General features: G+C 38.8%; 1 protein-coding gene and 1 long non-coding RNA gene across 12 annotated transcripts in view; one reads left to right on the forward strand and one right to left on the reverse strand.

Annotated features, from left to right (window-relative positions):
• Window positions 1-2,040: 2,040 nt before the first annotated feature.
• On the reverse strand, window positions 2,041-5,544 carry LOC144333163 (uncharacterized). Its single transcript, XR_013401598.1, has 2 exons — window positions 5,398-5,544; window positions 2,041-4,109 (listed from the first exon to the last, which is right to left on the reverse strand). It is a non-coding gene; the product is annotated as an uncharacterized LOC144333163 (long non-coding RNA).
• OMA1 (OMA1 zinc metallopeptidase) overlaps window positions 4,930-24,765 on the forward strand; it is a 163,814-nt gene continuing 143,978 nt past the window's right edge. For 3 of the 11 annotated variants that reach the window (XR_013401597.1, XM_077955509.1, XM_015140679.3), the window contains exons 1-6: window positions 4,958-5,020; window positions 12,425-12,941; window positions 15,004-15,232; window positions 18,300-18,473; window positions 18,571-18,678; window positions 21,893-22,021. Coding sequence is in view for 10 of the 11 variants with exons in the window: in XM_077955509.1 (XP_077811635.1) it covers window positions 12,442-12,941; window positions 15,004-15,232; window positions 18,300-18,473; window positions 18,571-18,678; window positions 21,893-22,021 (1,140 nt within the window). In the remaining variant the exon portion in view is untranslated. Of the gene's footprint in view, window positions 5,021-5,474; window positions 5,567-12,424; window positions 12,942-15,003; window positions 15,233-18,299; window positions 18,474-18,570; window positions 18,679-21,892; window positions 22,022-24,765 lie in introns of all 11 variants that reach the window. The other 8 variants (XM_077955518.1, XM_028833258.2, XM_077955458.1 and 5 more) reach the window with 7 other exon arrangements.

Below are 24,765 nucleotides of genomic sequence, written 5' to 3' on the forward strand. Positions count from 1 at the left end.
AGATGCCAGCGTGGTTGGATTTGGTGAGGACCCTCTTCCCGGTGTACGGACAGCTGTCTTGTTATATCCTCACGTGGCAGAGAGGGAGCTCTCCAATCTCTTTATCTCCTTATAGACTCTAATCTCACTCACGAGAGCTCCACCCCCATGACCTAATTACCTCCTAAAGGCCTCCATTTCCAAATACTGTAACACTGGGAATTTAGAGGTCAACATAAGAATTTCAGAGGGATACAAACATTCAGTCCGTAGCACGTTGATTAAAAAATTGCTTAAAGGGCAGCACAAAGAAGACATACAGTCAGATCAGAAGACTTATTCAAACTCTAAATCCTCCAGCAGCTGTGATTGTGAAAATGTGCTGCTCAGATCTGCTCTGGGGAGCATGGTTGACTGCCAGGCCCTGCCCCTGACCTTCTGGCTCCCCAACTCCATTTGTAACAAGCGCAAGCTCCCCCTATATTGCTCTTAGCCAATGATCACGCACGGTGTGAACACTAGTGGATGCCCATCTCTGTGAAACATGGAACTCCTCTAGCAGGCAATTTTGGCCCAAGGACTCCTCATTTTCAAAACCTTCTTGGAACTGTGCTACAACCTGAGGTGCTTCTTATCCAATCTTTCTTCTTTCCCTTTCTCCTTTAACCAGTGTCATGATCTGAGGGCCCTTCATGTCTATTCCTGCTCCTGCTCCATTATCCTTCCCAGGATTTTCCACCCAGTAAATAAGTCTTGCACATCTGATTCCACCTTGGCATCTGCTTTAGAGGGCCCGTTGATACACGTGGACTGGAAGTGGGGTGATCTGAGAAGATGGTAAGATTGGCTTTGAGAGTGGCTCACTAACTGCCCAACTGGCTACAAGAACTCCATCTTGCGTGGACTGTGGGGTCGTGGATAGTGTCTGGCACAAGATAGTGGCCCACATGTGGATTTCAGTGATGGTGACTTGGGAAACTGACCCAGTGGAGGGCAATGCCATTTACGTGGGATAGTTAAGGCACTTGAAAGATGGAGGGAGCAATGTCTGAAAGAACAGTGCAGTGAGCTTGTTATTGCTACGTTGTGTTGATGGCCTGCATGAGAAAATGAGAAAGAGAGGGTCATTAGTAAACAGTTAAGGCTGAGTGGGAGTCAGACGTCTCCTTGGTAGGTAACAGACAGGCTCTTATCTCCTGCAGTGGAGGAGTGTGGACAGCAGAGAAACAAAAGAGATTTTCATGATAAGAGTTGCAGAGCCCCAGAGATGTTTAAATGCTTAGCCAAGGCAGGTCTGGGCCCTGGTTGGGAAAATCTGGAACCTTGAAGCACAAAATGGGACATCCTGATAGAATCCCTAAGGATACTGACTCTGCAGACCCTGACAGCTTGCAGAGGTGGCTGACCCTTCCCTAGTCAAAGCTAACACTTCCCTCATGTGGGAAGCCAGTGTTGAAGCCTCTAGCACAAGGAATAAACAGGTGCCCACTCAGGAGCTGCCCCATCTCCTCTTAGATATCTGCCAGGGTGATAACTCAGGTTAAATTCCAGCATCACCCAGCTGGGGATGTGTTGGGCCTGGTAAGGTGGGAGGAGGAAGATCGCATAATGTAGGAGCCAAAAGAACTACTTAGCATGGGCTGGGCGCGGTGGCTCACGCCTGTAATCCCAGCACTTTGGGAGGCCGAGGCGGGCGGATCACAAGGTCAGGAGATCGAGACCACGGTGAAACCCCGTCTCTACTAAAAATACAAAAAATTAGCCGGGCGCGGTTGTGGGCGCCTGTAGTCCCAGCTACTCGGGAGGCTGAGGCAGGAGAATGGCGTGAACCCGGGAGGCGGAGCTTGCAGTGAGCCGAGATCGCGCCACTGCACTCCAGCCTGGGCTGGGCGACAGAGCGAGACTCTGTCTCAAAAAAAAAAAAGAAAAAAAAAAAAAAAAAAGAACTACTTAGCATGTACCAGCAGGAGCCAGGAGAGGACCCCTGGAATTGGATTTCTGAAAGTGCTTGATCAAAGTGGGCAGGAACTGTGGTGGGATTGATAAGGAATCAGAGAGACCGAGGGGTTGAGGAGGATTTATTATTTAGGTGCACTGGCCCAGTTGGATTAACATCCAAAGGACTGAGCCCTGAACAAAGAGTCAAGTTACCTTTTAAACATTTCATGGGGCTGGGGGAGATCTGTGTGGGGAGAAGCATGTTACAGAAGCGAGAAACAAAGACAGTTATTTAATTAATTGAGACATGCATTACATCATTTCTAACTTTTCAAGTAAAAACATGTTTTATGGCTTGAGTTTATCTGTCTAGTGACCTTGCAGCTGCACAGCTAGAGAAACAGGGTCTTCACAATGCCTGGGAAAGGGAGAGATAAGGCTCACTAGCCACGGAAAAACAGGCAGTTAATTTTTACAGGACTCCAGCTCTTTCTCTTTCTCAGGGTGAACTGGGTTTTCTTACATAGAACTGAGTTTCTGCTTACACATTCTTTAATTTCTTTTAATTCCTGTTTCACAACAAGCCTGGCTAAATACAAATTAATTGTCTTGGGGGCACTTTCTCGGCACTTGGGACTGTAGAAGATGGGGTAAACTCACTGCTAGGTGACTATTAGAAGCTGAGAGAAAGCCATGGTCCATGCAGAGTAAAGCAGGAATGCCCGAATTGCCCTTGGAAATGGTAGAGGAAGGACAGAGGAGCTGAGGGAAGTGGACTTGCCTGAATGAATTTTTTTTTTTTGTGTAGAGCCCAAAGGCAGACAGAGGGGAATGCTTCATGGGAGGCCCAGAGGACGCATCATCTACTATGGCCATGGGGAATGCACTGGCGTGAGGGGCACTAGAATCACTAAGAAGTTCAGAGAGGCTCTCCTCTGAAGGGAAGGGATGACGGTAGGAGAGGCGATCACAAGGCTGGGCTTGATAATATCCACTGGGATAACAGGATCCTGAAGTAGTAGAAGCCAGGTGGTGGCTTTAACCATGAGGACCCCAGAGGATGAGATTACTGCAACACCTGGCAAGGGCAGAGGTGCAACCAAGAGGGCTTGATCCACAGGAGGTAGTGGAGGGCTTTAATAGCATAAGGTCTCCCTAGGGGAAAAATAGATGGGCAGCCAACAATAGTGTTGCTTAACATCTACAACTGGAGTAAGACAAGAAGCTATTTACCCTACGCAGGGAGCAGTTGTTTAATAAAAAGCACTGCTTATTGCTCAAGTCTCAGACCTGAGCCTACCTTCACACTGAGACCACGGAATCTGTTGACTTAAGAGGTTGTTGGGTCCCTAGAAAGAAGAATCCTGCAATACTGAAACAAATATTTACTGTAATTAATGATTACTCTTTGGTCTATGTCCCATGTCCATTTTCTTGACTGAATATATGTTGAGGAAAGAGGAATACCCAGACATTTCACAGGTGTTACCCAGACACCCAAAGTGTGTAACACACATGGCTCCTCTCTAAGTGTGGGGGCTTATGGGGATCAGGTAATAAGCAGAGTCCTGGATAATGTCCAGCTTACAGTGGGTCCAGAAATACATGGACCCATCCAGCAGTCATTTCCTTAGTTCCTGAGTGCATAATTGGGAGTACATATTAGGCAGCTGGAGCAATCTCCACATTGATAAGAAGTTCAAGGTCCTTGGTCTTGAGTTATCATGGTGCAGAAAGCCAATGGGAAGCCTCTGAAGCTGTCCTTCTTTCCAAGTCAAGATAACAAATCAAAACCGATATTTCATCGGAGGGGATAGTGAGATGATGGTGGAGATTAATGCCATAATTAAAGACCTGAAGTATACAAGGGTGGTTGGTCATCCCTGTCATATCTCTATTTAAATTGCCAGTCTGGCCCCTTTGGAAATCAGGTGGATCCAGGAGAATGACATAATGGCTCTGCACAGTCCAAAACGAGCTGGATCACCTGGAAATTCCAGAGCACATCACATCCATCTATTTCACCAATGACATTATGCTAATCAGGCAGGATGAGCAAGAGGTGGCTAGCACGTTGGAAACTTTGGTAAGACACATGCACTTCAGAGGTTGGGAGATAAACCGTACGAAGACTGAAGAACCTCCTACTTCGGTTTTTAGGGATCCAGTGGTCAGGGGTTTTCCAGGATATCCTTTTCAAAGTAAAAGGCAAATAATAAAGTACACATAAGATAAAAGAAACAGTAACTTACAAAATTTCCAAAAGAGATACCTAGAATTGTTCATAGTGTTTATGTCCTTTGAGATGTTTTCATTGTGCACAGAGTATAAACATAATAAACTAATATGGGATCTCACTACTCATCCATCACAATCCAATATTTTGCTTGTTTATTTGTACACTTTTTTTTTAAATAGCCTCTTTCCTCACTGTGATATAAACTTCACGAAGGACAGGTCTGTCTTGTTCACTGCTACATCCCTGGCACTTAAAATGTAGTTGATGCTCAATAAATATGTCTTGGTGAAATGAATGAAACATACTATACACATAATTCTGGAGCCAGCTACTTTAACTTCCAGACATTTAAGATTATATTTCATCATTCTTAAAATGCGTCCCTCCAAAAATCGTATGAAAGCACTGTTCCCACACTCCAAAGACTATTTCTATGAATGCAGCTTCAGAACCAGGAAGCCTTCGTCTTTTGGCAGCCTTCGAGTCTCTTCCCTTCTGGCCGGTACTGCCGTAGAGACTACAACGGACACATTCTTCGGTGGATCATTCTTTAGAGGACCCAACTCACCAAGGACAGGAGAAAGTTGTCCCCAGGCAAGCAGCCCAGCCCAGAGCCATGTCCCTCCTTAAGCCACACGGGGGCGCCAGAGCGCCGCAGTCCGCGCGGGGCCCGGGGCCACTGGGAGAAAGACTCAGGGCGGCTGTATTGACTGCCCGGTGTGGGCGGAGCGAAGGGCGCCCAGGCCGGTGTGGCGGGCAGGAAGTGCGGGTGCGCGCCTGCGCATAGGTCGGGTCGGAGGTGTCACAGCTTTCGCTTCTGCTTGAGTCAGTCCTCACGGTGACGCCTTTCCCCAGCTTTTCCGAGTAGGCTCGTGCCCAGGGCAGGAGGCAGAATGCGGGAGTGGGGAGGGGGCGGAGCGCAGAGCGCCTGCGGGGGCGCCAGGGCAAGGAGTGGGGATCCGTGGGGAAGGAGATACAGGAGGAGGCGTGGGTGGGCGACAAGGCTGCGTGGAGGGGAGGGGCGCGGGGCGCGGGGGCGGGAGACGGAGGGCATCTGTCCTGGGAGAGCCTGGTTTTCCCTTCGCCTGGCCCGGGGCACGCCGGCGACCGCGTGTGTCTGCCCCGCGGCAGTACTTTCGGGGGCCGCCTGCCCTCCCCCTCAGCCTGCCCTCCCCCTCAGCCTGCCCTCCCCCTCAGCCTGCCCTCATTGGCGGCCCCGCTTTCAGAGCTGCGTTTCTCACCCGCGTGGCCTCGGGCGCCTCACCCGGCACCTCCCGCCGCGTCGGGCATCAGTCTCTTTCACCCCTTTACTCTCCAGGAGAAACTGAACACGTTTTCCAGCCTAACTCGGCAGGGCAGACCAGAACATTCCCCGTCTAAGCAGTTCCGGGGAGTTTTAACAACTTCCTGGTAAACTCCTCTACAGAACTCACTGTATACTGTGTAAATGTCGTCTGTGTGTGGAGCAACAGTTTTATTGTTTGATTGCCGTGCAATCATCAACAAGAAATTGTAGTCCAGGGAGATGAAAATCCCTTATTTGGCATTCAGGCGTTGATCAAGGCCATGCAACCCTCGCTAAAAGGATTTAGGTTCATCTCCGTCATTCTCAGCCGGGGTGAAGGGGTGTAGTCTGACATTTGGAAGCTTAAGAACCAAGTCTGCTGCCGTCCAATTCTTTTTTAAAGCCTTCCATCATGTGTGTACTTTGCTTGAATGATTATTTTAAAGTACGTGTCCTATTTTTGCCAATCTGACAGCTGTTTCCATAGAAACTAGAGAAGACATAGTCATTTTCAGCAGGAGTTGTTAAAACTGTCTTCCAGGCTTCAGCAATGAGTGCCAGTGAGTGCTGCACTTGCTCATTCTGAGATGGTACTTAAAGAATTAAGGATCTGAAATGTTCTTAGAGGCTAACAATCCAAATTGTTTAATTTTCTCACATCATTAATTTTGTAATCCTAGAAGTCTGCCAGCTATGTTTGTTGACCCGCCACAGCTCTTTGAAGAGAATGTGTCAGCCCTGATTTTTTTTCTTATGTGCTCCGTAGTCAAGTGATTGGCTCGTTGAAAATGCATGAATAGATTTCTTCCCTCATTCTTTACCCTTTCTTCAGGATAACCCGCGGATTACAAAATATCAGGCACTGTTTCTATTCAAAATGACACTTGCTTGTCAGTGATAGAAATGATAATGGTTTTAATTATATACATGTAGTGTTGGGGCTTTTGCTTATACCTTCTGTGTCAGTAGGATTCTTTTTTAAAATTTTTACACAAGTCATGAGAAATGAGAAGGAGTTTGCTTGTCATGAGCAGAGCTAAGCAGTGTGAGTAGACGTGCATAGACATGGAGATGAGAGCTTTCCTTTTCTGGGGGCTGTAAGTAAATCAGGGAGGTTGGAATTTAGGAATGGGTGAAGGAGGGTTGGGGAAGGTGCCTGGAGAAGTAGTAGGAGGGCCTGGTTCACCATATGAAGGAGTTTATAAAAGCCATGGAAAACCAATGCAAGTCCAGGCTTGGTGGCTCATGACTGTAATCCCAGCACTTCGCAATGCAGTGCGATCAGTTGAGCCCAGGAGTTAAAAATCAGCCTGGGCAACATAGTGACACACCGTGTCTACCGAAAAAATTTGGAAAATTAACTGGGTTAGCAGGGTGCGGTGGCTCAGGCCTATAATCCCAACACCTTGAGAGACTGAGGTGAGCAGATCACTTGAGTCCAGGAGTTCCAGACCAGCCTGGGCAACTTGGCAAAACCCCGTCTCTACTAGAAATACAAAAATTAGCCAGGTGTGGTGGCGTATGCTTGTAATCCTAGCTCCTGAGGAGACTGAGGCGCGAGAATTGCCTGAACCCAAGAGGCGAGTTTGCAGTGAGCCAAGGTGGCACCACTGCACTCCAGCCTGGGCGACGACAAAGTGAGACCCTGTCGCAAAAAGGAAAGCAAAGAAAAACAATGGAAATTACAGAAATAGTTGCCTGAGTGGAGCCTTAAAAAAGTAATAATACATTCTGTAGAAATTTGAACTGCACAGAAATATATAAGGTGAAAATACTAATAATGCCTCTTAACCACCATCCTGCCATTCAAAATAATTGTGAATAGTTTGGTGTATCTTTTTTTCAGATTTATTTTTGTATATACTAGCATATATTCTCATTACTATTTTTGCAAACTAGGGAGGGATTTTTAAATCTATTTTGTTCTCTGCAGTATCTCTAGCATTCATAATGGTGCCTAGCACTTAGTGGGCACTCATTAAACGTTTTCAGAAAGAATGAATAGTAATACAGTTCAGAGGTCAAAAATACAAAATCTGAATGTTTGGTTAAGGTCATTAAAATTTTTTAAGTTCATTGCCAACATTTAAAAATTGATAAATTTCACATAAAATCTGAAATTCTGGCTTTACTTGAAAGTTCTGAATCATTTGGCCACAGCAAGTTCAAATTCCATCATACTGTTTGCACTTCCTTTAGATGGGCACGAATCTGCATTCACATCAATATCGCTTTACTGATATTCACTTGCCTCTACCCTACAAACTTGTGCTGTGCGATACAGTAGACACTAGCCACATATGGCCATTTAACTTAGTTAAAAATTTCATTCCTCAGGTGCACCAGTCACATTTCAAATGCCCAGTAGCCACCTGTAGGGGCTACCTTATTGGACAGTGCAGACATGAACATTTTTATCATTGCAGAAAGGTCTGTTGTATGGTGCTTCTTTAGACGTTTGAGTTTGCCACCTCTGCTATACAGAAGTTTTTAGGTAGCATTTATTATTATTTTTAAACTTGTGTATCCCTTTGCCAGAGATTGCTATCTTTTAAATCTTACGAAGATTTACAGATCACCATGTTATCTTTTAAATGATTACATGGTATTTACCAGGGTAGGACTGTATGTAAATTGTGGGGGTAGGATTCTGTTGCTGGGGTTTGCATTTTAGAAATAGTGCTTTAGCTGCAGTTTGGGGTCAAACTGGAGTGGGAGGGGTTGGTGGTGAAATCAGGCAGGGAGATTAGGTGTGTAGTGATCAACACCATAAGACCACAGAGCCCAGGAAAGGCTAGAATGAGATAAGAAGGAGGTGGAATTGACATGACTGATTTAATGTGGGCTGAGATATTTTGGATGCTAAAGTTGCTGTAGAAATAATCCAGTATTTCTGGAACTGATTAAATGTTGAAAATTGGTAAATTTGGCTTTGCAAAGTGTAGGAGGAACCCTCAGCTAGTTCCAGTAAACAACATGTATAATATTAAAATGCTGTAGATTTACAAAAACAAATGTGCAACTGTTTTATACCATGTAAACGTCTTAGAGATCATTTATTTGTAGAATACAGAAACTCATTGAAGAAAGGGAATTATTTTGGGGATAAAGTAAAAGCTCATGAAGCTCAATTAAGTGTAGGAAGTACAAGGTTTCATGGGAAACAGGGAGGTCTTTTTCTCTGGTGTTCACTCTGGCTTCGTGGTCTCTCACTTATCTTCTGCCTGCACTTGTATTCCGTTGTCTCTTCTGTGGATCCATTTTTTTTTTTTTTTTAAAAAAGCTTTTTGTTTGTAGTTCTTGCTTACATATTGCTTTGTTTGGCCATAGCACCTGCTGTAGACCCAACTTACACATGCCCTTATATTCCTGTGCGGGATACTGTTTTATGTAAAATCTTTTTAGTGTCAAATGTCTACTCCTAGTTCTGTAGCTAATGGTAGGGGTTGCTAGGGATGAATGTGGCCAACTAGGCTCATCCCCTAAACTGAGGCCATAAAAGCACATTTGGAAAAGAAGTTGTGCTTGGGCAAGTGTCTGAAGCTTATCTACTACAGTAAATCATCAGATTTGAGGTCAAGGAAAGAAAGTGGGCTTGTGTTGTTTTTGCGGTTTGACTTCTAGAAGACTTCACATTTAAACCTTAATACACCTTCCCATTGAAAACAGTTCTTTCCATTGTTTTTTCTCTTTCTGATCTGTCTAAATGGCATGAAAAATAATTGCTGCCTTCCTGAGCTCTTCAGCTACTCATGGATGTCTTTTTAAAAATGCATACAGTATGTATTTTTAATAACTGAATTTTATTATCCCCTAATAGTCTTACTTAGGTTCAATTTTGTCTCCTTAACTAGATTATAACCTCCATGAAAGCAGGACTATATTCTGTGCTGCATAACTCACATGCCCCCTAGCCACTGAAAACCTTACTAGCTACTCCAATATGAATTTTGAAATGATTTCTAGGCTTAAATTCTTTTACCACTTTTCAGCTTGGTTCAAAAAAGTAAAAACAAAGTATCTTGTTAATAATGTCAAACTATTATATATCAGCCTAGACTTTACTAATTTAAAATTGGTAGTATTTCAAAAAGGGTTAACTTAACTCAAAGTTAATGTTTTACTTAGCATGCCCTTTATTAACATTATACATTAACAGTGCAAGGGCAGGGTGTATGAATTACATAAAAAATAAATTTGAGTAATTTTCAAATAGTTTGATATATAGATAATACTATTTATTAAAACTGGTAGTCCTGAAGCGTCTTTCTAGATAATATCGTATTAGCTTAGGTTGAGTTTTACATGTTTTTCCCCCCAACTTTTATATGAAGGTGTTGAAACATGCAGAAAAATTGAGGAAAAATTTAAGGAACACGTATGTAACTATCACTGAGATACAATGATTGCTGATATTTTATTTATTGACTTTATGTCCTTTGTGTGTGTACATTTGCTGTACAATTTGAAAGTGAGTTTTATTTATCATGAACAGATCCTTCAGCAAGTATCCCAGGAATAAAATAGTCACATAACCACAATATTATCACCTAAGAAAATAATAATTACCTAAAACAACTTGAAATTCAGTTCATTTTTAGATTCCCTCAATCTGGGTTTTTTGTTTGTTTTTGGTTGTTGATTTTTTTTTTTTTTTTTTTTTTTAAAGACAGGTTCTCGTTCTGTTGCCCAGGCTGGAGTGTAGTGGCACAATTTTGGCTCACTGCAGTCTCTACTTCCCAGTTTCAAGTGATTCTCCTTCCTCAGCCTCCCAATTATAGCTGGGTTTATAGGCAAGCGCTACTCTTTGTAATCCCTTCCCCTGGCCCTTTTTCCTACCACTCCTCAAGCAGTCACTGATCTTTCTGTCACTATGGATTAGTTTGCATTTTTTGCAGTTTATGTTATAGAGATGGAATCAGAGTATATACTTTTTTGTGTGTTTTTCTTTTTTCTTTTTTTTTTTTTTGACAGTCTCACTCTGTTGCCCAGGCTGGAGTACAGTGGCGACATCTCGGCTCTCTGCAACCTCCACCTCCCAGGTTCAAGCAGTTCTCCTGCTTCAGCCTCCCAAGTAGCTGGGATTATAGGCAAGTGCCACCACACCTGGCTAATTTTTGTATTTTTATTAGATAGGGGTTTCACATTGTTGGCCACGCAGGTCTCGGACTCCTGACCTCAAGTGATCCGCCTGCCTCGGCCTCCCTAAGTGCCGGGATTACACGTCGTGAGCCACCATGCCCAGCCTTTTTTGTGTTTTTTAATGAATTTATACAGTTCATCTAAGATGTCCAGTTTAAGATTTTATCTTTCATTGATTTTAGGAAGTTATGTGCCTTGCAGTTTTTTTCCTTTGTGTTTCTTTTGTGTAGAGTTTGTTAAACATTTTGAATTTGTGGTTTTATAGTTTTCATCAAGTTTGGAAAACTTTTGGCCATTATTTCAAGTATTCTTTTTTCTGTCTGCACCTCCCCCGCCACTTTCTGGGGACTTCAGTTAGATGAATATTAGGTCGCTTGAAGTTATTACATACCTCATTGATGCCCTGTGCCTTTTTTTATTATTGTATTTTCTCTCTGCGTTTCATTTTAGATGGTTTCTGTTGATACATCTTCAAAGTCACAAATCTTTATTTCTATAATGTTAATCTGCTATTGTCTCATCTACTATGTTTTTCATCTTATGTCTTATAGTTTTCCTGTCTAAAAGTTTAGTGTAAGTCTTTTAAAGAAATATATTATATATGTCTATGTAACATGCTCATATTTTCCTTTAGCTTCTTAAACTTGTGCATTATAGTTACAATAACTAATATCCTTGTTTACTAATGCTGTTATTTGTTTATTCAGGAGTTAGTTTCCACTGATTGATATTTCTTCTAATTACAGATCACATATCTTGCTTCTTGCATGCTTGGTGATTTTTAATTGTAAATTGCACCTTGTTAAGTGCTAAATAGTTTTGTGTCCTAATACCTGTTCTTGAGATTTTTTGTTTTGTTTTGTTTTTTGTTTTTTCTGGGATGCAGTTGTTGCTTGGAAGCATTTAATCTTTTTGGGTGTTGCTTTTAATATTTGTTAGGTGGGGCCACAGCAGCTTTTGGCCTAGGACTAATCTTTCTCTAATGTTGAGGCAAAACCCTTCTGAGTGCTTGATGAATGATAAGGTTTTCCACTTTGGTTGGCGGAGGGGACAGACACTATACCATGCCATGTGTGAGCCGTGTATATTCTTCTCTCCAGTCTTTTCAGGTGGTCCTTTCCCAGCTCCAGGGGATTTTCTTACACATATGCCCAGGCAGGACTTAGCTGAATATGGGAGGGGGATTCTCTGCAGAACTCTAGAGTTCTCTGCGCAGCTCTTTTCTTCTCTTGTCCCCTGTCCTGTGAGCTCTAGCAACCTTGGTTTGCTTGACCTCACAGCCTTATCTCTTTGATTTAGGGGAATCACTGGGCTCCACCTAGGTTTACCCTGTCTGCATTGTGGCCTGGAAGCACTCTCCAGGCAATAAGCTAGGACAATTGCAGGGCTCTGTTTCCCATTTCTCAGGGATCACTGTTCTTCAGTGCCTAATGTCCAGTGCATTTTATATAAGTTAGATTTTACTCTTCCGTATTACATGCTTCCTTCCAGTTATTGCAAACTGATAAAAGTTTTACTATTGTTTTTATCTAATCCACTTTATTGCCCAAATAATTTGCCATTAAAATAAAAATGGCTCTCCCCTAACTACAAATTAAAAATGAAATGAAAAAAATGCAAGCTTCTAAAGTACACATTGCATAGTAAATGTCATGTTATGTATACTCTGGTTTATCTTGCTGAAAGGCATTGCTGTAGGGGTGATGAGTTGAAACCCAAGGTAATTTAGCCTGAGATGTGTTAGAAGAACAGCTGACACACCTATTTAATAAGTGTTATATTCCCAGTTTGGTAAGTAAATATTTTCCACAAATATTTATAGTTTATTTTTTGTGTTTCAGGTAATCAAGTGAAAAAGATGAGCTTCATCTGTGGATTGCAGTCTGCTGCTAGAAACCATGTTTTCTTCCGATTTAATTCACTGTCTAACTGGAGAATATGTAACACGTTAGCATCAACCTCACAGGGCTGTCATCAAGTACAAGTTAACCATATAGTAAATAAGTATCAGGGACTGGGAGTAAATCAGTGTGATAGGTGGACTTTTCTGCCTGGAAACTTCCATTTTTATAGGACTTTTAACAACAAAAGAACAGGATGCCTCTCAAGTACCAAAAATAAGGAAATTTGGATGATTACCAGCAAACGTACTGTATGGAATGACTCTTTTTCAAGACAGCTACTAATAAAAGAAGTTACAGCAGTTCCTAGTCTGTCAGTATTGCATCCTCTAAGCCCTTCTCCTGTAAGAGCTATTAGGAATTTCCACACTTCTCCACGGTTTCAAGCTGCTCCGGTTCCTCTCTTGTTGATGATTCTTAAACCAGTGCAGAAGTTATTTGCAATCATTGTAGGCAGGTAAAATGCTTTTTTAGAAAACTAAACTTTTGTATTAACTTTTTGCATTAGTATTTTGTGTTAACTTTTAGAAATTAAATTTTTTTATTTATAAAACTGTACTTTTAAAGAAACCTTGTTAGATCCCGCGTCCCCTCATTTAGCTCAAGGTGAAGTTTCTAAACAGTAGCTCCTGCCCAGTTTTGTTATGTATGATTTAATAATCCTGAAACAATTTCCTGCATATTAATTTATGGTATAGAAATATGGTCTCTTTAAAAAGTTATTCTTATGTATTGTATAGGCATTTTTAAAAAAGTCTTATATTTATGATTACAAGACCTTAGGATATGTGGATCAGAAGTGTTGGTTATCGCTCACATATAAGAAGAGTACTTACAAACATTTCTTTTTAATTTGTGGAATTTAAAGGCAGCAAATCATAAAACTGAGGAACTTTACTTATATAAGGGTGGGCCCACTCCTAGTTAACTCTTAAATCATTAATGCTGCTTTTTTTTCTATTCTGTTCCCAACAGATCTTTGTTTTTTTTCCTTGGAGATCCTTTATAATAAACTTTCACAGCTTGATAGTACTTTAACCCTTTTTCTCTTATTTGTTTTATGAAGATTGAAGAAAGCGAATCGCTGTTTCTTCATAAAGCTTTCTTGTGTTTGATGACTGTGAAGTCCCTTCTAGCCTTCTTACTTCCACATGAACCAAACCAGTTTGCTTTTGATAAAAAACCAAGAACTTCCATTTGTAATTTATTGTGTTCTTCATGATTTGGTGTTGGCACCCAGAGGAGATACAGCTGTACTGACTCTTGGTTGAAGTAATACGCTCATCCCAGGTTCTTGGGATGCTCTTTCTGATTTCTGATGCGTTCTCATCCTTTTAAATTGTTTGTTTTTAACTTTCTTGTTTTCGTTACTATTGTTGATCACCTAAAATTTTTCATTTAGAATATGTCTTTCATACATTTTAAATAAATGATAATGTCATGTAAAGTTTTAAATAGGAAATAAGTGTACTCCATAGTTTGGTTTATGTCCCTTTAAATTGAGACTTTGTGTAAAGGCATTGGGGTGTGTCACTTCACAAAGAGAACTTTAAGAAGTTATTTTGTAAAATAAATTTTTGTCAAGAGAATCATGTATATATGGTAAATTTTTGTTGTGGTTTTACAGATCAACTCACAAGGAAAATGTTTGTCCCAGTATTGAAAATATTGCTTGTTGTCAGAAAAGTTTCTGAACACTGCTAAGCAGCAGACAGTATTGTTGCCTGGTAGAAATTGGACCTTCTCAGATGTTATCTACAAAATCTCCCACTTTCTTATGAGTGCCTATGATATTATTACCTCTCCTTTTTCATTTTCTGAAGAGGATAGTGGAGTTTCTGCTACTGAGCACTATTTATTTCCAAAATGAATGCTGAGGCAGTTTTCCTTGTACCTTGTTGAATCACTGGCAAATTGTGTTGGAGGTCTGAGGAGCAGTGGGAAGAATAGTAGTTCCAGGTATAGATTTATTGTACTGTAACCTCTTACATAATTAATTACACAGTTATCCCTATTAAGTGGCTAAGTGGTCAGACTCTGGAATGTCATTGACTTCATTGCTTGGTTTTACTCTTATTACCTGGGTGGCCATGGACAAGTTACCTAACAATTTTCTCTTCTGTGACAGGATTATTATGAAGATTAAATGAGATGGCATATGTATATATATATATATATATAGAGAGAGAGAGAGAGAGAGAGAATTTTGCATATACTAGATAGTAATAAATGTTAACCAGTGGTAGTTATAGTAAACTAGCATCTCATTTAGTGTTTATCCTTAAAATAGCTGAAGAAGAAAATTTCGATGAGCATTAGAATTTTTTAGCTGTAACTTTATATCGTTGATGATTTCTTCATCATTTAGCTAAGAATTTTGTTAACTGGAAATGCGATGTATTCAGCAAAATATATAAATTCAGGTGTTTGAGGACATAAAATTCTAGTGTATGCATTTGAGCTTTAGTGATATGTGCTGTAATGATGATCAGAACTTTGAATTTTTCTTTTTGCTTTAGGGGCATAAGGAAATGGTGGCAGGCACTTCCTCCTAACAAGAAGGAACTATTTAAACAAAGTATAAGGAAGAATAAATGGAAGCTATTCCTTGGTTTGAGTAGTTTTGGATTGCTCTTTGTGGTGTTTTATTTTACTCACCTGGAAGTAAGTCCAGTCACAGGAAGGAGCAAGCTACTATTATTGGGGAAAGAGCAGTTCAGACTTTTATCAGAACTGGAATATGAAGCAGTAAGTAGTAAGAATTGTTTTTAATTAGACTGCTTAGTATAACACTCAAAGTAGGAAAGTATCTTAAATATGAAAGATACGTTGTTTTTAAATTTTAGTCTTTGATATGAAATTAGCATTTTTTTTTTCCAGAAGGCCTCAGACCTTTCACACTTAGTATTCCTACTGCCTACATTGCTTTTCCTAGCGTTCACCCAGCCAACTCCTGCTCAGCACATTTCTCCTTAAATGCCACTTTTCTCCGGAAAGCCTTCCATGATAACCAGACTGGGTTACGCGGGTGACTGGATGAGGCCCGAGGAGGTATCCTTCATACCACCTGAATTATGAACCAGCTCATTTGTAGTTGTGCCCATTGCTTGGCTTTACTGGGGTTAGGTCTCCTAGGCTTTTTTTCTCTGCATACTGTACTTTTCCTTCAAAGCACTCGTGAGAGTAACATAATTATTTGCATAATTATTTATTCGATAGTCCCTGTCCCTTGTTAGACTAAGCTTTATGGGGGCAGGGATCTTGCCTGTTTTTGTTTATGGTTTTATTTTAAATACTAACACAGTGTGTAAGAGTAGTGCTTAGTATATATCTATTGGATAAATAGATTTATTGTCAGAATTTTTATACTTTGAAAATCAAGTAATACAAGATCATTTTTCTCCGAACATCAGTTTTAGCAATTTACTATGTTTTTTGAATCCAAACTGAAGTTGTAATTTAGAAGTCTTACCTCTTTGGAAAGTGTAATAACTTAGGTAGTTAAACATTTTATGCCCTAGTGAGTTTCTTCGTGACAGAGGTCATCATTTTCTCTCCAGTTCATAGCACATATACATGTTATGTGCCCTGTGGCTCAATTAATATTTGTTGAATTCATGTCCAGTGGCCTCACTCGACAGCTTTGGCATGGCTAAATCTTTTTTTTTTTTTTTTTTTTTTTGAGACAGAGACACTCTGTCGCCCCGATTGGACTGCAGTGGTGCAATCTCGGCTCACTGCAACCTCCGCTTTCCAGGTTCAAGTTATTCTCCGGCCTCAACCTCCGGAGTAGCTGGGACTATAGACGTGCACCACCATGCCTGGCTAATTTTTTTGTATTTTTAGTAGAGACGGGGTTTCACTGTGTTGGCCAGGGTGGTCTCGAACTCCTGACCTCAGGTGATCCACCTGTCTCGGCCTCCCACAATGCTGAGTTTACAGGTGTGAGCCACTGTACCTGGCATGGTTAAATCTTTTTATTCCAAATGAACTTCTGAGTTTGTCAATGGAAAGTTACTATGAAAAAAAGAAATAATGTTTTCTTAGTTATAAAAATTTTTCTTAGTCCAGGCAAGACCAGTCTCTTTTAGTAGAGTGTATACAGAGATTTGAGGTGTTTCTTAGGCTTTAGTCAGAGGCAGGTTTAAGGAAAGTGTTCTGGAAAGATTGAGACAGGCCTAGTATTAGTGCATGTTTTACCATTCACATTGCTAAGAAATTGTTTAAAATTTATGTATATCTGTGTATATACATATAGACATAGATGCATTTTTCTTTTTTTCTTATTTTAGCTACAGATGTAATATCTGTGTGATAGGAAAATTTAAACACATGTTCTTATAGGGATATTATAAAGTGCTATAATTACGTTTATTCTTCTTTTATCTACTTCAGAAGAGTTAATAAATCCTGGGGGTTTTTGTCTGTTTTAGGCAGTTCACATTGGTGAATTATGCTTTTTAGAAGTATTTAAAATAAAAACTACTTGTAAGTTCATATTCTATAAAATAATGTCTTTTTAATGCATCTCAAGGAGAAAAGTTACTAACTTGTTGATTCTTTTTTTGGTGGTGGTGTTTTGAGAGTCTCGCCTCTGTCACCCAGGCTGGAGTGCATGGAGTACGTGGGGCTATCTCGGCTCACTGCAGCCTCCACCTCACGGGTTCAAGTGATTCTCCTGCCTCAGCCTCCCGAATAGCTGGGACTACAGGGCCTGCCACCACGCCCGGCTATTTTTTGTATTTTTAGTAGAGATGGAGTTTCACCATGTTGGCCAGGATGGTCTCGATATCCTGACCTTGTGATCTGCCCACCTCAGCCTCCCAAAGTGCTGAGGTGGCATGGGCCACCACACCCAGCTACTTTATGAAAGTTAAAGTAATATTTCAGAACATTTTTAATTTTCTCAGTACACTTGAAAGAGCTCTCATGAATATAACTTCAGAAAAAGTATCTTCTATGATGGCTAGTCTTAATCAGCATCATATAGAGACAGTGATATGCTCATTGGTTCTGAGATTTCAGTAATTTCCTTTCAATCTGTAAATAAAACACCTTAAAATTAATGAAATATCTATTTTGGTAGTTTAACTTTAGGGTGTTTTTCTGTTCAATGCTTTATGAATGTAATTTTCTTTTGTATTTTACTTAGATGAAATCTTAAGTTCTCTAGGCTTTCTTTCCTTCTTTTCCTTTCTTTTCTTTTTGAGATGGAGTCTCACTCTTTTACCCAGGTTGGAGTTGGAGTGTAGTGGTGAGATCTCAGCTCACTGCAACATCTGCCTCCCAGGCTCAAGCGATCCTCCCACTTCAGCCTCCCATGTAGCTGGGAACACAGGTGCATGCCACCACCCCTGGCTAATTTTTTGTGTTTTGGTAGAGATGGGGCTTCACCATGTTGCCCAGGCTGGTCTTGAACTTCTGAGCTCAGGTGATCCTACTGCCTTGGCCTCCCCTAGTTCTGGGATTACAGGTGTGAGCCATCTTGCCTGGCCTAGGCAGTGTTTTCTAAAATGCTTAGGAAAGTAGAAATAATACTTAAGTATTCGTTTGTAGTTTAATCGAAAAGAGTGAAATTTTGATGTCAATCTATTCAATCCATAAAAAAAATCTTAGTATTAGAATTTATTCCTTTGCGAGAAACCACATTGTCTTTGCATGAATAATTCAGATTTGAGAAATTTGAGTGCTTAATATATGCAGATTTTTATATAGTTAAAATGTTCAACAATAAATAGTCATATAACTTTCCATGAAGCAGAGTAAGCATTTCGTAGTGCTCTTTTAAAATAAGAAGTAATTTTTAATCTTTCAGTACATGGAAGAATTTAAAAATGATATGCTAACTGAGAAAGATGCCCGATACCTGGCTGTTAAAGAAGTGCTTTGTCATCTAATTGAATGCAATAAAGATATTCCAGGGATTTCTCAGATCAATTGGATTATTCATGTGGTTGATTCCCCAATTAATAATGCCTTTGTGCTTCCAGTAAGTAAATGTTCTCAAATGCATTATAGTTGTTAAATTTATTGTCCTTGTTTTTTATGATGTTCTAATTGCTTATATTATTTTCTTTGTGGTGCAGAATGGACAAATGTTTGTTTTCAGTGGATTGTTAAAAAGTGTAACCGATATTGATCAACTTTCTTTCCTTCTGGGCCATGAAATAGCACATGCAGTACTTGGACATGCTGTAAGTACCTAAAATGAATGTTCAGGTTTGGAAAAACTGCTTTGAAGTTAACAAGTTAAATCTTATAAAGAACTGATTTTCTTTAGCTTTTTTTTAAAATGATGGACTTTTAGTTTTGAGTAATTGCCTTAATCTGCTACCTGAAAAAATGTGATTGGCTAATTTTGAGAATTTTTATGGTCTTTAGTATTTGATACTGAATAAGATTTTGCTTAAATACTATTTTTATCACCTCTTTTGCTAAAAAGTAATTATTCTTAACCCCTAATTATTTCAAATGAAATTTTAAACTTTCTGTAATTATTAATATACTTGTAATCTAGTCAGAAAATTAATTGTAGGAAAGTGATATTACTATTTAAGTGGGTAAATCATCTTTCTTTTTTATTCATTCGCAGAAGATAGCTTGGAGCATCTTTGACAATTTCTAGAATGATGTGTCATGTATAATTAATGCAGAGTAATAACGATACCTTGCCATTTTACAGTTTACTGAGCTTTTTAGTTTATGTAGCTTCTCATTCATAATTTTAATACCAAATGAGGTATGTATTCATTATTACTATTTTATATAAGAGAAAACTAATGTTTAGAAAAACAGTAACATGACTAACCTGACAAAGTAACCGAATTGGGACTTTAACCTGGGTCTTCTGTATGTTAATCCAGTGTTTCTTCCTTTCACCATGGTTACCTGGTTTTTAGCAGCACTTTTCTTATAGGTCATAGAATTAAAGTTGATGTATGCTCCTGTGAATACCTGTCTGTTCATCTTGATATGAGTCCAAGAAAATAACACATCTATTTCACAGATTTTTAAAAATTGTTATTCATTTAAAAATATGAATGGCTCTTTTGTCTACATTAGAGATAAGTATTTTTTTAATTGTAAACACAAAGGTACATAGTGAAGTAACTGAAATGCTAAATCAGAAATACAAGTAACATTAACTTCAAATAGAAATGATAATGATTCTAATCCTTCTAAGAGTCATCTCAAATTCTACCTATTCCTTAGAGTATTAATAAAATAAGATGGGCCAAAGTGTTTTTCTGAAGCACCAAAAGTAATTATCTCCTTGATTTCTTCTGAGTTACAGGAAGATTTTAAAAACATTTTTCTTGACGGGTGCAGTGGCTTACACCTGTAATCCCAGCACTTTGGGAGGCTGAGGCAGGAGGATTGCTTGAGCCCACGAGTTTGAGACTGGCCTGGGCAACATAGACTCTGTCTGTACAGAAAAATTTAAAAAATTAGCTGAGCATGGTGGCTCACACCTGTAGTTCCAGCTGCTCTGGAGCCTGAGGCAGGAGGATTGCTTGAGCCTGGGAGATCAAGGCTACAGTGAGTCATGATCGCACTACTGCACTCCAGCGTGGGTGGCAGAGTGAGACACTGTCTCAAAGAAAAAATCTTTTTTTCTTAAATATACACAAGAGTACATCTAAGCAGTGTTACTATATGCACTCTAATATCTTTCAAGTAATGGCTTCATAACTTGAAATCATAAAATCATAAAATCAATTTTGGCCATTTTAGCATTTGAAAGGTGTTACTATTCAGTACATTTGTTTTTCAGGCATCTAGTTCAGTGCCTCATATTCAGTGTATTGTCATCTCTATCAGTGCAAGAACAGTAGTAGGTGAGATGTAAAAAGCAAACAGCAGCCTTAAAAATAGAGCATAGTTATTAGTATGTTTTTGCAGATATCTTAAATATTGTCAGCACAATATTTTCTCTTTGGGGAGTCTCAATTTTGATTTTATCTAGGTTTTTATGTTTTCTTTATTCTACAAATACAGGCATTTGTGTGTGTATTTCCAGTTTTCTAAGACTGTGTAATAGCAATTATATTCTTTGATAACAAGGGCTTTCTCTTCTATAACGACTTCCTTATTTTGAGTTTCATGTTTTCATGTTAAAATAATTCCATAATTGGGCTGGATGTGGTGGCTCATGCCTGTAATCCCAGCACTTTGGGAGGCCGAGGTGGGCTGATCACGAGGTCAGGAGTTCAAGACCAGCCTGGTCAACATGGTGAAACTCCGTCTCTACTAAAAATACAAAAAATAGCTGAGCGTGGTGGTGGGCCCCTGTAATCCCAGCTACTCGGGAGACTGAGGCAGGAGAATCATTTGAACCCAGAGGCGGAGGTTGCAATGAGCTGAGACTCACCACTGCACTCCAGCTTGGGCAACAGGGCAAGACTCTGTCTCAAAAAAAAAAAAAAAATCCGTAATTGTTTTTCAAAATACACAGTTGTGTTTTGAGGCAAAGTAATGAGGCAAATATAAGGAGGTAAAGTATGTTTTGTGAGGGTACAATATTTGTTAAGGGACAGTATTCTAAGTCATTGTTTTTAGTTTTCAGTCATTTTTCATACATTCAAGTAATGACTGCTATTTTTTCAGTTTCAGCATTACAACATTAACATTTACTAATCAATTTTACTGGCAAACCATGAACAATCTAGTTCATTAAACTTATATTTAGATATTACTACTCAAAACAACTATTTTATGAAAAATCTTTTTTGGTAACTGATATAAATAAATACAAAAATTCATAGAACCCGATTCTCTCATGATAAATACTAGACTTACAAATTTACAAACTTGTATAAAGGAGTAATGTTTCATATATTAGGTCTTGAAGACCAGAATACATTTATTTAAAATAAACTTCCAGTCTTTTTCTGAGTTTTTTCTTGTTTTAAGTGCTTCATATGTTAGTGTTTAGTCCTCATTCAAAAATATTAGTAAAATGAAACATTTATTTGATATTTTAAAATGATGCAACTGTATTAAAAAACTAGAACTGACCGGGTTTGATTTCTGGTCCTTTTAGTAATAGCTGTGCAAATTTGGGCAACTCTTTTAACCTCTATCTCAGTTTCATTATCTATAAATGTAGGGATAATTGTACCTATTTCACAAGATTATTATGCGTGTTAATGCAAGAAACTGTAGATTAATATCCTGTAATAATAAGTGGCTCAGTAGATACTAGTTAAACGAATGAATAGGTATATAAGTAGATAAACAAAGGCAGGTAAAAGCAGACCAGGAAAGAAAAAGCAAAAGAAGAAAAAGAGAACTCTCAGTCTTAGGTGGAGAAGGTCGGGTAATTGTAACACCTGATGAACTAGAAAATGTAAGCATATACTGTCTCGATGTATGAAATGTAATTTTTATTATTTTGATTATTCTCAGGCAGAAAAGGCTGGCATGGTTCATTTTTTGGATTTCCTAGGTATGATTTTCCTCACAATGATTTGGGCCATTTGTCCTCGAGATAGTTTGGCACTTTTGGGCCAGTGGATACAGTCTAAATTGCAGGAGGTAAGTCTGAGACAATAACTTGAATTGATCATAGCCTGTGGTGAGGATATTTTAATACTACTGTAAAGCAGCAAATCCAGAGATGTTTTTACATTTCACTATGAAATATGGGTACAAATTTTTAGTGTCTTATGTTTTCTCATTTTTAGGGGATATTCTTATATATGAATATTTAAGTTAAGGAATACTACATCTCTCAAATGATGGGTATGGATTAGGTTAGAAGGGCTTGGCAACTTTTGGCTAATATGATTTTCAAAAATATATTTATTGGTTTTACAAAGAGAAAACCCAGCCACTGACCCTTCCTTTCATAGTAACTGAATGCCTCCCCCATTCCCCAATTTCAGCCGTCCCTTGGTATACAGGACTTCTCATGGATACCAAAATCTGAGTATGCTCCAGTCCTTGATAAAAAATGGCATGGTATTTGCATGTCACTATGCACATCGTCTCATATACTTTAAATCATCTCTAGATTATGTGTAATTCAATGTAAATGCTATGTAAATTGTTATTTTACTATATATTTTTAATTTTGTTGTAGTTTTTTTTTTAATTGTTTTTCATAAATATTTTCTATCCAAATTGGTTGAATCCATCAGATGCATAATCCACAGATATAGAGAGCCAACTGTATTTGCATTTTAATGGGGCAGTATTAAAACCTGTGAACTTTAATGGGCACAGAATTGGCTAAAGCTGCTTTACCGCCCTTCCTTCCTTCTCTCTCTGTTGAACTATCATTGCTTTGAAATTATTGAAAGGAAAGTCTTACTAGGTGTTTGTTAACTTTTGATTTTAGTGCTTATGTATAATAATCATCTCAAAAATGTATTGAGTGCCTCGTTTTGTTCAAAACACTGTACTACTGAAAGTAGGTCTTGCAATCTTTATAACTACTTTGTTAACTATGATTATTTTATTTGACATCTTTCTTTGAATATTTCCTCTTGTCCCAGGAGGTTTGGTTATTTAGAAACAATCTGTTATTTGTTTAGTTAATGATTTGTGGAGCACCCATCAGAGTGCCATCTGGGTGCTGTTTAAATCTAATGTGCAAAATTCTATGAGACAAATTGTTTTTGAGATTGGATAACTAAGTCTGTTATTCAGTATTACCATATTATTTGGTTCGTTTATATTGAAGTAAAGGTTCTTAAAGAGAGAACAAAAGAATAGTTATTCCTTAGGTTATAGGATCTCATATTTTGAATTTTGTTTCTGTCACTGACCTGCCAGGAAATTAAAAGAATTAATTTAGTTATTTTCTCTGTCTATCTGTAGATTGCTTTTTTTGTAATGGAATCAGCAGAGTGGGTCATAAGAAAGATAACATGTAGCTATTTCTTTCTTTAAATATTTGATAAATTCTGCCACTTCACTGTAATTCTTCCGTGAAAATAAAGTAGGAATGATTCTGTTTGAATTCTTTTTCCCTAAATCAAGGCCCCTCAATAATTCTGGTGACAAGGAGATGTTTTTCTCTAGAAAGTTGCTCACTGTGATTGGAGAACAGAGAGGAATGTTGATAGTGAAGTCCTAAGGATGTGGGAATTGCTGAGGTTCATTTGTTGTGAGGACAGATGATACATTTAAAGCAAGATTTCTCAATCGCAGCACTGCTGATGCTTTGGACTGGATAATTGTTGTGGGGGAGTTGTCCTGGGCACTGTAGGATGTTTAGTAGCATTTCTCACCCCCATCCCCTAGATGTCAGTAGCTCTCCCTTCTCTCAGTTATGACAGTCATAAATATTTCCAAACATTTGTAAATGTCCCTGGAGGACAAAATCACACTAGGTTTAGAATCATTAATTTAAAACACTTAGCACAATACCTGGCACAAATAAGGACTCAATAAATATGAGCTATTATTTTTGTTCATTTAATCCCCTCTGCAGCTCTGTGAGCTTGGCACTGTTACTCATTTCATTTTACATATGATACTCCTGGGTTTAGTGGGGTTAAACAATTAGCTCCGGGTTAACAATAAGTTAACAGCATTTGGACTTGAACTTAAGTTTCTGTCTTTTTAAAGCCAACGTCTTAAATCCTTATGCTATCAGTAGACTTGATGGAGGCACATGCAGCCTGCTCATGTAGAGTGAAGGCACTATATGATATACATCATCGACCTAAAACTGATTGAAAAGGAAGGAAGTCATTTCTAATGGTCACACACTGTATATCAGATTTATTGTATTATTTCAGGCCATCACAGACATGTGGCTACCTTTGAAAGATTGCTTCCCCAATTAATAGCTCTTTTCTCAAAAGTCCTGCCTATTGATTCATCTCCTACAAAGTTTTAGTACTTACTGAAAATTAGAATTTAACTGGAAAGCGTTCACATAAATACAAGTAATTAGGAAAATTAAAGTTACTATATCTACGTGTGTTTTTTATTGAAGTCAGAAGAAAATTTCATTTTCCCAACGAATCAATACTTAGAAAAGAAAAAGGAAATTAAGATAATTTATCAAAGAAAGAACATTCTGCTATATGGTTAATTTTCTTACTGAAATAAATTGTCTAGTAGTGTCATTGGATATTATATACCTACGTTTTCTTGATTTTCTTTTAAAACTCAAGGTCATAATGTTCCTTGGCCATATTAAAAGCCTTCATCAATAAGCTTTCTTAGTGAATCCTGTACTCAGTAGGTGGAGACTATAATTGGAAAAATAGAAGTAAATTCCTCATACTACAGACTGTCAAGAAATTTATAGGCATGACTTCTAT

This window comes from Macaca mulatta, chromosome 1 (assembly GCF_049350105.2).
Source record: "Macaca mulatta isolate MMU2019108-1 chromosome 1, T2T-MMU8v2.0, whole genome shotgun sequence".
Taxonomy (NCBI): Eukaryota; Metazoa; Chordata; class Mammalia; order Primates; family Cercopithecidae; genus Macaca; species Macaca mulatta.